Genomic DNA, 15,675 nt, shown 5'->3' with positions numbered 1-15,675 from the left:
TCCACCCTACAGCCCACACACCAGTGGGGGAAAGGGCCTGGCTGGACTGAGCGGACGGGAACTGCAGGAGCATCTCTGCCAACAGTGCCACCAAGGGCAGGTGCCACGCTGGCTGTCCAAGACACCCGGAGAAAACCACCACACGCCCTCCTGCCGCTCTCCACTGGAGCGATGGCTCTTTGGGGGGATCACAGCAATCCCCAGACCCCTGGACTCCGCGGTGCTCGGGCAGGCCTGCAGTGACAGGGCGGTTAGCACCATCTATTGTCCAAACCACCCAGCCGAGGGGCCTGGCTGACTTGGATAATGAGGAGATTCATGTATGCAAAGGAAACTGCTCTTCTCCGTGCCTGAATTATTCAGAAATACTCTCCTAATAAATAATGTATTTACTTTGTAAAAATGCTTTTTCGATGAATGCAAGTAGGCTTCAGGGGGTTGTGTGATTATCAGCTGCAACCCCTCCTTCCTCGCCTGCATTGAGACGTTCATTTTAATGGGCAAGTAGAAATTTCATTAAATACCTCATTAATAGCTCAGCCTGTGGAGCAACGCTGAAGGGGAGGGCGGGCAGAGGTACGCTCTCAGGTGCCTCATCAGAAAGATGCGATCACTGCTGGGAACAAAATCTGGGGAGAACGTTTTGGCAGGGGACGTCACAGGGGAGTGCTCCGCATACCAGATCACTGAGGTTGCTATTCTGTTCCCTGCCTGGCCTCTTCCCAGCCCAGAATGAGCCCCAAAACAAGACCAGCCTGTGCTAAAAGAAGCCAGTACCTGGCTCAGCTGCGACTTGGTGTGAGAGCGGAGGGGAGCTGGACGGAGTCGTGCATAACCCCCTGCACAGGCCCTTGGCTGCGTTTCCCTGGCGCAGCCTGAGGAGGCCAAAGCAGCACCCTGGACTTGCAGCGCAGAAACGAGCACCCTGGGAACAGCTATAACATTAATAAAAGGACCTTTGAGCAGTATTTACAGGGCCTTGTTTCCTGAACAAATATGTTTCAATGTCCCTTTCGGCATGAGAAACCTTGCTGTGCCAAGATCCCTCGCCGGGAGCCAAACTGGGATCCCCTGAGGCCAGAAAAGTTTATTTGCGATCACAGAGAAGAAAAACATGCTGTTGCTCAAGCCTGGCAAGGAGCTGTTCTGCCCGAGCTGCCCATTTCAGGGAAGAAAAGAGCCCATTTGTCCATGTGAAACGGGCTGAGAAATTGGTAACACTGCGGCAGAGAAGTGGACCAGATTCATGAGGCAAAGTGTCTCAGGCAGCCCCCGTGGTCCTGCACCCGGGGGAGGGCCAGGTCTCCCCCTGACCAGCTGAGCAGGGTGTGTCCCCTCCTGGCTGCTGGCTTCTGGTGGCCCCCAAACACTGGCTCAGCATCCCCACCATAGCGTGCACCCATGGGGCTCCTGTCTCTTCCACCACCTGACCTGCGCTACCATCACCTTGGTGAGTGACCCACCACGCACAGCCCGGCTCAGCTTCCACATGGCCCCACAGAGCCCTGCCCTGCACCACACCCGCACAGCCCTCCTTGGCCACTGCTCACTGTGGCCAGGTCTGCCTGGCCCCAGCCCTAAGCCGCCTCCCTGCACCCACGTAGGAAAATCCAGTGGGAACATCAGGGTCCATGAGCCTGTAACAGGCATGGCGTCACCACGTGCTGTGCCCTTGGCCCTCGTGCCTCCCCGCCGGCACCATGGGGGACACGAATGGCTGCAGCAGCCCAATGACGCCGCAATAGGTGCGCCCACCGTCATGGCAGACCCCACAGCAGCCAGGCCGCTGGAGAAGGGGCTGAGCAGCCCCCAGGGGCACACAGGACCTGGCTGGCCCCTCCAGTCTGCCCGCAGGGACAGAGCTCCTCTTCCCCAGTAATAATTAGCCACTAGAGGGAAGTACAACGCTGTACGGGGAAGGGTTTGGGAACACGAGGATGCCTGGGATCAGGGAGAATCTGCAGGCTGTGACCGGGGTCCTCGCTGATGGCAGCACTGGCACTCACGGCCATTTCACTGCTTTTTCTTTGGAGTTGGCTCCTCAGCACTCGCCACCATCTGGCACCCGATGCGGGGGCCCGTGGGGCAGCGGCGGGGCCAGGCACGGGGTCTGTCCGGCAGCAGGAGCGGACTCGCCGGGTGGAAGCAGAGGGGTGAGCCGCTCGGCCGGGGCTGCCCGCGGGGCCCGGGACAGAGCCAGCAGCATCCCTGGCGGGGAGGCTGCGGTCCCTCCGCGGCGCACAGCCTTGGGCAGCACCAGAATAGCGTGTAACAGCCTGTCAGCCAGCCCGCTAAATGGCATCAACAGTTCTTGCCATTTTTAGCAGAGTGGGGAATGTGCGTTGTTTCTGGGACGTGCGGTATCCAGGGCCAGTGGAAAGCCGAGGGAAGGGCCAGGCGTCCCGGAGGGACAGAGAGCCAGGGCAGGGCAGGGGGCAGCTCCCGGCGGAGGGGCCCCAGCCCCGGGGCTGGGGAGGGCACAGCAGCCTCGGGAAGGGACAACCAGGGCGACAAGGGTTCCCATGGGCTGGGCTCCACGGTGGCCAGAAGTCACTCACCGCATTGTACGCTATCTCCCTCTGCAGCGGAACAGGAGCCAGCACCAACCTGCAAACCAAGTGTCTAAGACAACAGAGCCACAGCGAGTGCGTCAGGGGTCGGATCAGCTGGTTGTACCCCCAGAGACAAACTTCCACCCCCTCTTCTGGGAGGCAGGGATAACGTTTGGGAGGGTGCCTGATGGATCACTGAAAGATTTATCACTGTGCTCTCTTCCTAACAACTGAATTGAAAGGCCATGAGGTAATTGCAGCACTACCTATTAAACATGTCAGGTGCAATTTTCAAATCCTGGCAGCCTCATAAATACCCCAATCATGCATTTTGGGGTTCAAGCCGAGAGTTGGCAGGGAAAACAGCCTTGTTTTGCTCAAATCCCAGGCACAGGCAGGCAAAAACCTCCCGTCCCCACCGCAACAAAAGTTCCTCTCTCCAAGATCCTGCTCCTCCATTCATTGCTCAGGAGACAAGACTTGGACAGAAACATTGGCATCACACACACACAAACACACACACATGGCTCTGGCAAATCACATTTATAAGAAAACAACAGATTCAAACAGATCTCTGTCATATTCTACTGGAGTTGCATGAGGATTGTTTTAAGTCTCATCATTGCGTGGAAAAAACCATCATCCAAAGGAAAAAAAAAATAATCAAATTTCTCAAATGCTGAACACTAAGGGCTTGACCAAATTAAGGCAGGCAGCGAGCAGCCATCCTGCGGCTCCTCCCCTCGGCACCCTTCTCCCTGGGACTTTGAAATTCACCCTTGCTGACTCCAAGCACTACATATAAGAAACTATTTCCGTGTTCATTTATACATCCTTTTAGGCCTTCCAGACAGCCAGGTCTTTACAACAACTCAGTAATTCAGGATACTGTCCTGCTGACCTTCACTTGGATGAGTTTCCCCTCTCCCAATGACAGCAGCTCCCCATGCCCCGTTCCAACAACACACATCACACTGTTTTTCCTGGTCTGATTTTGTGAGCCTAGGTTTGCCAAGGTCCCGTCTAGCTAATCTTGAACTGCCCCAGAGCGCTGGATAGGAAAGCCTCTGCTCTCCAAGGTTCAACCTCCATTTTGGAAGGAAAGAGACACAGGGAAATAAAGACTTTCTTTTGACCTAAAGCCAAAACGTGTGATAGGTTGAAAGCCATCCATACGGCTGAGATCAATCCAATGATTTACAATAGCGCTGGCACGTGCTTGCTTGGCTTAAGACAAAACTCTTGGCCCAGCGCTGCCCTTCCCCTCGGGCAGCTTTGCCCTTCTTTGGTGCAGCAGCAGCCTCCAGGCAGGAACGGCTCCTGCCATTGAATGAGAAGCCAAAACTTCTCACACAATAATTCATCTACTAACATGCTGAAAAAGCACCATTTGAGTGCTTTAATGCAAGGCTGTAGACACACTTTCTCCACCAGCTGCTAACAACATTCCCCACTTTACACAGAGCAGCTGCCTGTGCTGTACAAGCCCAGCCCTGGACGAGCGGGCATTCACATGGGCTTCTCCAGCAAACCATTGCTCCTTCACTTCCTACCAAATTCCCAAACCCACCTTTTCCCCGTTAAGGCTATCTTTGCAAGATATCCCAGTGTGACCGGATTATATAAGTGGCCCAAAACTTAAACGATGGCCAGGAAAAATTAATGGGAAAACCCAAGTTTGAGGTCAGCATGCGCAATAGCAAATGGAAAATGCAGTGTCTGAGCTGACAGCTCCCCGTGCCCTTAGGGATAGCGATGTGTAGCCAGACTTCATTGCTGACAAGACTGCAGCAAGCCAACTAGGACTCAAAGCAGCTGGTAAGCATGATCTTTTTTTTCCTCTTCCTAAGTTCAGGATTTTCTCTTCTATTGGGCTGAATCGCACAGACAGAACTTTTCTGTTTGCAAGACGTTTCCTTTAAGAAAGGAAAGGGAGTTATTCTCAGAATAGCCAGCGAGTATGTTAAACCAGGAATAGCCGATCTCCCTTAGATTCATACCCTCCGTTTTGGAAACGCTATTTTGAGATCAAAACTCCTAAATCAAAAGTAGTCAGGAACAACAGTGAAAAACCACATGGCTATAACTGCACTGGTACCTTTCGATTCACCTCCGTCCTCAGAGACTCCTGGGAAGGTTGGGTTTGCCCCAAATCTCCCTGAGCCGCAACATGCACCACCCAGATTTGAGGTGCGAGCTCCCTGGACGAAGTCACTGCTGGAATGTCAGCAAAAACTAGGTTACAAGTAATTACAAAAAGGAAAAGTGACCAACATAAGCCAAACCCCTGGTTAATACCCTTTGAAGAAAATACTGGAGTTGGAAAACAGATGAATTGTTTGTTGTGTGTTTTAAGCAAAATGCTGTGGGCTTTTTAAACAGATATATAAATATAAATATGTTTATACAGTGGTATGTGAAATTTAAATTTGAATCACGGTCTGAATCACTATGTAGCACTTATGAATGGCATTGTTCTTATGCATGATATGCTGATTTCTGCTGATAAATGAATAAGCTTCATATAATGCATACGAGCTTTTAATATAGCTTAAAACTTTCCCTTTGTAAGACATACTTATGCCAGAGAATTACTTTGTTTCTCAAACAAGCAAACCGCCTGTGACCAAGGCAAACTGTATCAAAAGAAGTAGTTTTCTATTTCATATCACAACATGTTTCTTAGGACAATGAGAAAACTACATTGTGTAATGTACCTGCAGTGAAGAGCCGCCCAGGGATGAATGGGATGGGCATCGCCTCGAGCCCTTCAGAGCAACCTGGATGGGCAGAGGCCAGGAAAGCTCCCTGCAGCCCTGCTTTGGGCTGCCTCAAATTTGCACCGGTTTTGACCTTACAGGAGGGTTTTATTTTGCACTAGCAGACAACCTGACTCTGGGGCACATGTTGCTAAAATTTTAATGATATTTGAGTTCTGGGCAGCCTATGAGAAAGTGGAACTAACCTCAACAAAATCACCAAAACACAGCTCAAGAAACGCAGTTTTGAGGCAGGTTTTTGTTGAACACTAGCATGTTTTCACACAGTTAGATGGCCCCAGACAGCCTGTGCTGGTCTGGGAGGGGTGCCTGCGTGTAGCTGCGCCAGAGGGGACCCGGCCTGAGGGACAGGGGTCCCTCTGCTTACTGCCCTCCCCTGGGACATGGCAAACTGGCCATGTTGCAGTGTGCCCAAACAGGCACACCCTCGCTTGCCAAACCAAGCCACTTTTAGGATTTACAGACATCTGTTTCACTGGTCCACCCTGGTTCATGGACAGCGGCTACATCCCTTGTTGCAAAGGGGCATTTCGCTTCCCAAAGCGCAGAGACGCAGGAACACTGACGTGGTTTAACCCCAGCCAGCAACTAAGCACCACACAGCCCCGTGCTCACCCTCCCCCAGCAGGATGGGGGAAAGAGAATGGGAAGGGTAAAAGTGAGAAAAATCATGGGTTGAGGCAAGAACAGTTGGATAACTGAAATACAATAGTAGTAATAATAATAATAGATCGTAATGAAAAAGAAACAAACAGAGAGAAACAAACCCCAAGAAAGACAAGTGATGCAAATGAAAGCAATTGCTCGTCACCAACAGACCGATGCCCAGCCACGCCCCGAGCAGCGGCCCCCCCGCCAACCTTTCCCCAGCTTTCTATGCTGAGCTGACACCAGATGGTCTGGGATATCCCTGGGGTCAGCTGGGGTCAGCTGTCCCGGCTGTGCCCCCTCCCAGCTCCTTGTGCACCCCCAGCCTCCTCGCTGGTGGTGGGGGTGAGGAGCAGAAAAGCCTTGGCTCTGTGTGAGCACTGCTCAGCAACGGCTAAAACATCCCTGTGTTATCAACACTGTTACCAGCACAAATCCAAAACACAGCCCCATACCAGCTACTGTGAAGAAAAGTAACTCTACACCCACCAAAATGTGCACCTTTACTTCATTTCCTTTGAAGCAATTACACGAGAACTAATAAGACATTATTTAAAATACGACATTTAACTAGCTTGCCTAGGAAAATCACCCTGCAAAGGAACTGCTCTGAAATACTATTTTTCTTGGAAATTACAGAGCTAAGAGACTCTAACGGCCATGATGCCATTCACTTTTTATCGCCTATTAAGCCACTTAACAACCCTCATAACAGCATACCTTTACTGTTCCAGGGTATAATCTCTGCCTGGTGAGCAGTATCACAGAACCACAGTCATTTTAAAATATCCGTTTCCTAAAAGCCTGACCCAAAGCCCACCAAGGTCCCACTGATTTCTGGGAGCATCAGAACATGGCCCCAGGCTGGCCGTAGGGTGTCACCACCAACCTGGTTCTGGGGAGCTCAGACCAGCAAAGCAACTAGATTAAAGAAAAATACAACCCTACAGTACCTAAACACTGCGCAACTTTTCCTCCCATAGTCCAGAAACATAATTCAGGTGGAAAAAAAAGGGTATCATAATTTCATGCGGTCGCTCAGAGGAGATGGAAAGCCTGGCTGTAGCTTCTGTTCACGTTACACAGACCCAGGTTAGCAGGCTGTCCGTGCAGCCATAAACCACCTGCTCAGCGTAAAGGCTTTTGAGGTTTTTTGAGACAGGCTCTGCCAGACCTGTAGTTTCAATCAGGTGTTGGCTCAGCTGGGCAGAAGTCACAGTGGATCGTGGCTAATTGAGCAGAGCTTTGCAAAGAAATCAGCCACAGATACCCCGGCATCTGCCGTGCTTGGTCCCAAGCTCCATCTGTGCCCGAGCACAGAGCCTGCGAGTGCCAGGGGGTAACTCTGGCGTTTGTTCCTCTCCGCACGGGATGTGCTCCCGGGCTGAGGTCCACGCTGCTCCCGGGGGCCCCATCCCTGCTTGGGTCATGGAGCTCACACCAGCTGGATGTGGAGGGGCCCTTGGGGCGAGCACAGTTGCTTTCCTTTGGATATCTCGATTGAAACGTCAGTCTTGCCTCTGTGCCTCTCCCTTACTCAGGGGTGGGGGCTTTGTTGACTATTTTTTCTTCCTATTAACCTTTAAGTGATTGTCCACATCAGGAACCGACGATGAGGGGCCCAGCAGGCTTCCTCCTTTGCTCGCTGCTGCTGGTGGCCCCCCACTGCACAGAGGTGGCTGCCCAGGACGTCCAACCCGACCCCAAAACGCCGTGTGCCAACTGGATGGGAGGAGCTCCCGGCTACCCCGGCCACAACGGGCTCCCTGGCCGGGATGGGAAAGATGGAAAAGACGGACTAAAGGGAGAGAAAGGAGAGACAGGTTGGTGAGGAACAGGGTGCTGGAGCCTGTGGGCAGCCCCAGCCCCCAGCCCATCCCTGGCAGGTCTCACATCTAGTGCGTCCATGCCTGATCTTTGTCCAGGTGCCATTTGAGTATCTCCAGGGACAGCGCTTCCACAGCCCAAGTCAAACAGTTTGGTCTGGTGGTTGTTTTCCCAATTAATGGTGTTTTTTCAGACATGCTGCTCTTGGCAGCTCTACAGGCAGCCAGGGGGTGAGCAGGCTTTGCACTCGCTGTCTCAGCACATGGGTGGGGGTGAGGTCATTCCTCAGCTCCGTGCTGCTGAGCAGATCCCCATGTCACAGCCCCCTCTGTGTTTCAGGCTGGTGGGTAGCAGCCTACAGCACAGTGCAAACACAACTCCCCATCCCAACTCTGTCCCCCAGGTATGCAAGGTCCCAAAGGTGAACAAGGAGAAATAGGAATCCCAGGGCGGGATGGACCACGAGGATCAGCTGGATACCCAGGGCAGAAGGGGGAGAAGGGTGAAGGTGCTTTCGTCTACCGCTCCGCCTTCAGTGTGGGGCTGACGGAGCGAGCCCCCCACCCCAACGTCCCCATCCGCTTCAGCAAGATCTTCTACAACGAGCAGAGCCACTACGACGCCAGCACTGGCAAGTTCCTCTGCAACATCCCCGGCACGTACTACTTCGCCTACCACCTGACGGTCTACCTGTCGGACGTCAAGGTCAGCCTCTACAAGAAGGACAAGGCGGTGATCTTCACCTACGACCAGTTCCAGAAGAACAACGTAGACCAAGCAAGCGGCTCCATCTTGCTGCACCTCAGCGCTGGGGATGAGGTCTGGCTTCAGGTGTATGGGGAGGGGGACAACAACGGTGTCTACGCCGACAACATCAATGATTCCACTTTCATGGGCTTCCTCCTGTACCCAGACCCAGACGTCCATTAAAGCAGGGGGTGCTGCATGGGGAGGGATCAGGTGGCTTAACCCTGGACGGCGTCCTGGGGCACTGGCGCTATAGCTATACTGTATTTACCAGAAAATTGCCTCTTGCAGGGGCAACAATTGCCAAGGGTGGACCCTGTCTCCTGTGCAGTCAGTGAGGTTATACATAAGTGACTTCCATGGGACCAAGAGTTCACTCCTACCTCTGCTCTTGCTCTCCGCGTGGAAACCTGGGCTCAAAGTCAAACCACACTCCCACCACATCATCACAGAGCAACTCTCAAGATGACCTAAATTTTCTTTAAATTTAGAAGTGGTAAGAGAAAAATTGGTTACATTTCAATATCACATTCTAAATTTCCCCTTTTCAACCACCTGAATTCATTTAAACCAATGGTACACATTTTAGCCAACTTTTTACAATTTCAGTAGAAGAGGAAGAAGACTATCCATGAAAGCCATCTCTGCTCTTGCTTTCAGCTGGAACAGATGGCTCCATCATATCTCCCTGTCTTAGTAGGGCCTTTGACTTCCACCCATGGTTTGTTGTCTCCCTCCTTCAGCCCAGATCTTTGAATATATTCATATTATTAACTTTCATTGATCTTAATCCTTTGATTTTCCTTTTATGTTTATCCCCTACCGTTATCGCTCATGTAGACAGCATGCTCGTTTAGGGCAGGAATCTCTCTTGATTTATCTGAAAAGCCTTACGAACGCCAGGGAGGCCACACAACAAAAGCGGCCCATTGACCTTCGGGGTCCCAAAGTGATCACAGATGTGTTGGCCACACAGTTGTAATGCTCAGAAAAGCCAGCAGCTCCCCTGCAAACACGACACCTGACCGGGGAGCAGAAGGGCCCTCAAGGCTCCTGGTCAGAGGGGACCTCAGGGTGGAGGTGTCCCTTGCCAGATCACTCACCTGGCACTGGAAGTGATGGCATGAGTACTTGTTCAGCCCAGAGGCCACTGGATGGGGCACACGAGCAGCATCTGCCAGTTCCCATCCGCAAGCTGGCAGGCTCCTGTCCCGTCTCCCCCCTGAATAGCTCTCAAGTGCAGTCAGAAGTTGAGATCTAGCAACCATGTTTCTACTTTTTCATACCATAAACGTGTCATACGCAGTGGTTTGCACACCAGCTGGGCAGAGCTTCAAGTGCTAGTGCAACCTCCCACGTTGAGTGGGCTTCTGGGATGAACACCCTCAGGACCTGCCCCAGCTCTTGGCACGGTTACCTTCATGGGGGAAGAGTATTAAGGCTGGGATTAGTAGCAATCCCATCAAACTGCTCTCCAAGGAGCTTGCCTGACTTTTAGCTAACAGAGGATTTGATGGTTTCTCAGATATGTTCAAAGAAGACTCTCATTAAGCTAACACAGATCAGAGCTAATGCGTTATTACAAGCAAAAAACAGCATTAAGAGCTTCAAATGAAATTCCTTCCAACACCAGCATTTTCTACACACCAGTGAATGACCACATTATAAATAATAACAACAATAAAATACTCTCTCAGTGAGAATGCTCCACATCTTTGTATGCATCGTCGGGAAGGATTTGAAGAGAGGGACGTTCCCTTAGTTTCACCAGGCAGACCAGGAAATTTTATTCTTTTTTTTTCCCCAGCAAGATGGGGGCACCCTGTGCTGGCACACACAGGGAAACCGTGGTTTTGCTTTCCCAAGGAACTCCCCACCCTCTAGCTTTCATCAGAGCTTCAGCATCTCACCACCTCACACAGTGTTGCCTCCTTTCTGGATAAGATGAGCTCTGGTTTCCAGACTGTTTCCCCAAAACCACTGTGCCTGAATCCACCCTGACTGGCCAGCCAGAGAGAGGGCCTTCCCTGGCCCAGGAGGCTTCAAGCATATTAGATTTAGCAAGGGCCAAACTCATGCTCAATCTGATAATGCTGGATTCAGAGACCTGGGAAAACCCTCCCCAGGACCATCGAGCAGCGGTTTGGCACCGGAGCTGTTTGGGGGCTCTGGCTCCAGCCCCGGGGAGCTGCAGCGCTGACACCTCACTGTCGGGGCAGGAGTCATTGCCGGGGGACATGTTTGTGCCACCAAAAATAGAGACAAATAAACAGGAACATGCCTTCCCTCAAAAGCACCCTACTTGTTCCTCAGTCACTGGGCTGGCGAGCCACCCCACACTCTCTCACTGTGGGGGCTGGCACGGGGACCTCATTTCTGTTTTCCTCCCCACCTGCTCCCACCAGTGCATGACACAGCACGTGGTCTTCCACTTGCAGCAGGTCTCTCACATAAACATGTTGAGAAAGTGACCTCTCCCAAACCCTGCCCAACACTCCAAACACAACCATGGCGACTCATATGTAAAACAGATGCTATGATGAGGAGCACAAGTACTCTTGCCTCTGTAAGCAACAAGGATGCGTGAAGGAGGGGGCAGCCCAGTTCATGCAGGATCTGCCCTTAAGCGTATTTGTGTATGCAGTAACTCAGGGCAGGAGGGCAGCAAAGCAGCTCCGGGGGAAGCCTCCTCTCCTCCCAAACCACAGAAGGGACTTCTGTCTTTACAGGACATTTTCAAACACACTTTAAGGGGTTAAACCTCATGGTTTGCGTCCCAGGCTAAAATCCTGGTCATGAAGAGATTTCCTGCTTAAGAACAGCACACCCTTTCAAGGCTGTCTGTTTTATCAAGAAAGAAACCCCTGAAAACACAGTAGGACAAAGCACTTGGGGAAAGTTTTAAAGAAAGCCATTAAGACACTGATGTTCTGTGCACCGGCTTCTCCTCCTTCTCACAGCCAGGAATGCTGAAAGACAGCTTCATTTTGATAGTCACTCTCCAGGCTGTGTGTGCAGAGACCATCTTCGTCCCAGCTCCCCACTCAGACAAGCGTGCTCCACACAGGGTACCTGCATCGCTCATGCATGTCCCAGCCAAGCACCTCAACAAACCAGCAAACAACAAGCCAGCCCCCCAGTTAGCCCAGCCCAGGCAGCAGACTGTGAACGAGGCAAGCTCCCACTGCATGGAAATAGGGGTCAAAGCCCTCCCTTTAGGTATCTGGACTATTTTATGAAGTCTTTCCCCTCAAATCTCTGTTAAGATTCTTGCTCTCCAGAGCTCATTTAAAGAGGCACACATGCTGACCTCCCTAGCAGCCACCAAATCACAGTTTAAGCCACCACCCACCCAGAAAGCCACTTTGTGCCCTCAGGAGCAGCAATCTGCCCCCTCCCAGCTCTCCCCTATGGCAAGTGCCAGCTGAACATGAGCCAGCAGTGTGCCCAGGTGGCCAAGAAGGCCGGTGGTATCCTGGCTTGCATCAGCAATAGCGTACAATAGTACTCGGCACTGGTGAGGCCACACCTCAATTACTGTGTTCAGTTTTGGGCCCCTCACTACAAAAAGGGCATTGAATGACTCGAGCGTGTCCAGAGAAGGGCAACGAAGCTGGTGAAGGGTCTGGAGCACAGGTCTGATGGGGAGCGTCTGAAGGAACTGGGGTTGTTTAGTCTGGAGAAGAGGAGGCTGAGGGGAGACCTCATCGCCCTCTACAACTACCTGAAAGGAGGTTGCAGAGAGCTGGGGATGACTCTCATTAACCAAGTATCAAGCGACAGGACAAGAAGTAACGGCCTCAGGTTGTGCCAGGGAAGGTTTAGACTGGCTATTAGGAAGCATTTCTTTACAGAACGGGTAGTTAGGTGTTGGAATGGGCTGCCCAGGGAGGTGGTGGAGTCCCCATCCCTGGAGGTGTTTAAGAGTCGGGTTGAAATAGCGCTGAGGGATCTGGTGGAGTTGGCATCTGTCAGTGTTAGGTTAATGGTTGGACTGGATGATCTTCAAGGTCATTCATAGATGATTCTATGAAATGCTCCCAGCAGAGGCTCAGCCCATCACAGACACAGGGCAGGGTAGGCAGAGAAGCACCCCTCGCTCAGCAAACACACCTCTGCCCCACTGCAGCCAGGGTCAAGCCCTGAAGCTGCCCTTACTCCTCTATTACTGCCTTTTGAGGCTGCCCAGCCCCTGCAGGTGTCTGTATGTGGGGTCTCAACAAGCCAAAAACGTGCTCACAACTTCAGAAGTAGCAGCTGAGCATGGCCAGCAATTACCTCACCAAGCTGCAAGCCCCAGGGGAGTCCTTATAGTCCAGGAACCACACGAATCCCTACGTGTGGTGTTTATGTCAAACCTCCAGGGGCACACAGCCAGGCTGACCATAGTAGCCCAAGGGCAGAGAGCTGCAGGGCACCATGCTGGCCCCATGCTGCTTTTAGGGGAGAGCAGCAAATAGGCTTTGGGATAGTAACGAGGTCCTGGGGGATGAGCTCAGGGGAATTTCTAATGAATTCAGCCTTTTTACATCACTGAGTTGCTGTGGTTTTACTCTCTCTCCATGCTTCATAAACTCGTGGGACAGGAAAACCTGGCCAAAATAGGCACGTATCCAAGGCCTGGGCTGGCTCCCAAGGATTGCACATTGTTTTGAACATACAATGATCTTTTAACAAAAGAGCCAAGAATGACAGGATGAAAGGGCACAGAATCACCTGCTCTCCAACAAATTTAAATGTTTTAGTTTGGTTTTCTTTTTTTTTAATCAGTCCTGACAATAGATGCCTAGTACAAAGTTAGGTCTTACTATTGACTGCCTCTCTAGCTGTGGTAGGTTTAAATGGATAGTTTTCCCTTTAGAAACTAATGTACTGCTGCAGGCATGCAAACGGAACACCTCTGGGCATAAACATTGCCAGCAGGTCCTATTAGATAGCAACCAATATGATGAAGACACCAAGAATGAGGTTTTATTTGCTGCTTTGTAATTAGGGCAGGTTATAAAGAGAGCACTCGGCTCCTTTGACCTTGACAGCTGTGTTTGACTCTTCCCTCCCTGTACTGCTGCTCACAGAAAGACAGCATGATCTCTTGAAGGAAGAAAGCAAGAACATTCCCTAGTGAAAGATTTAAGTCACTGCACTAACAACTTGGGAGAAATGACGTGCTTACAGCTGGAGAGACTGGCCAGTCTCACCCGGCAGGGAAACAATCTGTGAAAGCATCAGTGGCCCTTTTCAACACAATTACAGGCTGATCCTAATTGTGCCTCAACACCACATAATCACCTGTGCCAGTAATTAATTGGAATACAAAAGCAGCTGCACTAAACCATGAAGAGCTACAAGAGATAAATTGCTTGCAAGACTTGTATTTATTTGTGAAGTATAAACTCGCTAGAGGCTTTTCAGCATGGAAGAAGGCAGAGGGATTAGGATAAAGACCTACATTTAGCTAATCAGCCATTGTACTTCCATGCAGGGAATGCCATCAGATTTAAAACTTACTCTTTAAAATACTCTGGAGGAAACCAATCCTGAGCAAACCCAGGCTGGGAGCAAGGCTGCCACATGTTTTTATGATATTTGTACTAGATGTAGATACATGATGAAAAGACTCAAGACTGCCATGAGATGGTAAAATCAGCAAACCCACCCTCAGCTCATCCTTAGACACATCCCAGGAGACCAGTGTAACACCACTGCTCTCTGAGGACAGTTGTGTGACCTCCCTACATGCAGGTGCAGTTTGTTACTCTCCAGCCAACCCAAGGGGAAGGAAAGGTTTATTCCCAATGAAATGGAAGCATTCAAAGTCCACATCTATTTTCTCCTGTGTGGCGTATCAGAGGATTCCCACCCACAAGGCAATCTGTGGGATCCCTCCCCTAAAGGACAACAGCTTTACAGAGAGGCATCAGGGAGGGAGGCAGAGCAGGAGATCCCACTTGAAGGCCCCCTCTAAATCCCTTACAGAGTCAGGCAGGGAAGGATGGGGGGTATGAACCAACACACCCAGCTCCCTCTGATCATCTGTGAAAACACTGTGCTCTGCCCAGAGCAGTCAGGACAGCACGGCTTCTCCACTGCCTTGACAGGGATTTCTAGAGAAGCCATTCTAGTTCTGTAATATGTTCTGGTTAGTGTTTTAAGGCCAAGATGGATCTGTCAGCCCAGATGAGGTAAAACACAGAGAAGGGGGATTCCCACACCACAGTACCTGTATCCCAGTGCTGCAGAGGCAACTTCAAAGCAGTGGGAGACCAGAAGACCACAGCAGCACATTGCTCAGCAAGCTTTACTGAGAGCTGGGAATGGGGGCACGCTGTGACTAGGACACTCTCCAACAGGACAGAGTCACTGTCCAAGGACAGGAGTCCCTTCTGCAAGTGTCCTCACCGAAGCATCCTCAGCTGGATCAGGGGGATGCCGAGACTGCCCTGGTGCAGGCAACTCCTGTCCATACAAGGGATGCTTTGTCACATTCCCATGTTGATACATATTCCCTCCCTCAGTCACCCACCTCATTCATGACATTCTCAGCTGCACATCTGTTTATTCACAACAATATACAAAATAGGGTCTTTTCTCTCAAGAGGTTGTAAATTTACATGAGTTCACACAAGATTATATGAGGCTTGTCCACACATGTCACACCTACAGACCAGGTAGTACAAACACAGCTAAAATTAGAGCTGACTGGAAATTTGCTACATGCAAATTGACTTTTCCATAAATAAGAAAGAAGTATTTACCAAAAAGGCTGTATTTGCCAATTTTAAAAGTTTTAAAAAACACTGCTCCTCTCTCCCTCTACTCTGAATTCTCTGTAGTAGCTTAAGAAAATGGTTATAATTCGGGTCAGCACGCTGACCCTGCTGCTTGGCAAAGACAAAATGGAGCAAATATAAAGGCAGACTAAAAATAAAAAATAAAAATCTGGAAGTAAAAACACAGAAGCAAATCATTGCCCTCAAAGCCACCCCTGCTGCCAAGCACTGACTTGCACTGTGCTCTTCCAAAAGAGCCCTGATGTGACACTCACATTCCAGCCCATCACGGACAGGGGGACTCTCAGAGAACAGAGCTGCACTGTCATCTGCCCAGCAGGTTTTCATGTG

General features: G+C 50.9%; 1 protein-coding gene across 1 annotated transcript; it reads left to right on the top strand.

The window, feature by feature from the left end:
• Positions 1–1,432: 1,432 nt before the first annotated feature.
• LOC141927013 (adiponectin-like) lies at positions 1,433–9,334 on the top strand. Its single transcript, XM_074833622.1, has 5 exons — positions 1,433–1,450; positions 2,586–2,802; positions 4,300–4,370; positions 7,584–7,803; positions 8,211–9,334. The coding sequence occupies exons 4-5, from the start codon at positions 7,593–7,595 to the stop codon at positions 8,735–8,737; spliced, it is 738 nt and encodes a 245-aa protein (XP_074689723.1). The 5' UTR covers positions 1,433–1,450; positions 2,586–2,802; positions 4,300–4,370; positions 7,584–7,592; the 3' UTR covers positions 8,738–9,334.
• Positions 9,335–15,675: the final 6,341 nt, after the last annotated feature.

Source organism: Strix aluco, chromosome 9 (genome assembly GCF_031877795.1).
Source record: "Strix aluco isolate bStrAlu1 chromosome 9, bStrAlu1.hap1, whole genome shotgun sequence".
Lineage (NCBI taxonomy): Eukaryota > Metazoa > Chordata > Aves > Strigiformes > Strigidae > Strix > Strix aluco.
This window is presented reverse-complemented; position numbering and strand designations above follow the sequence as displayed.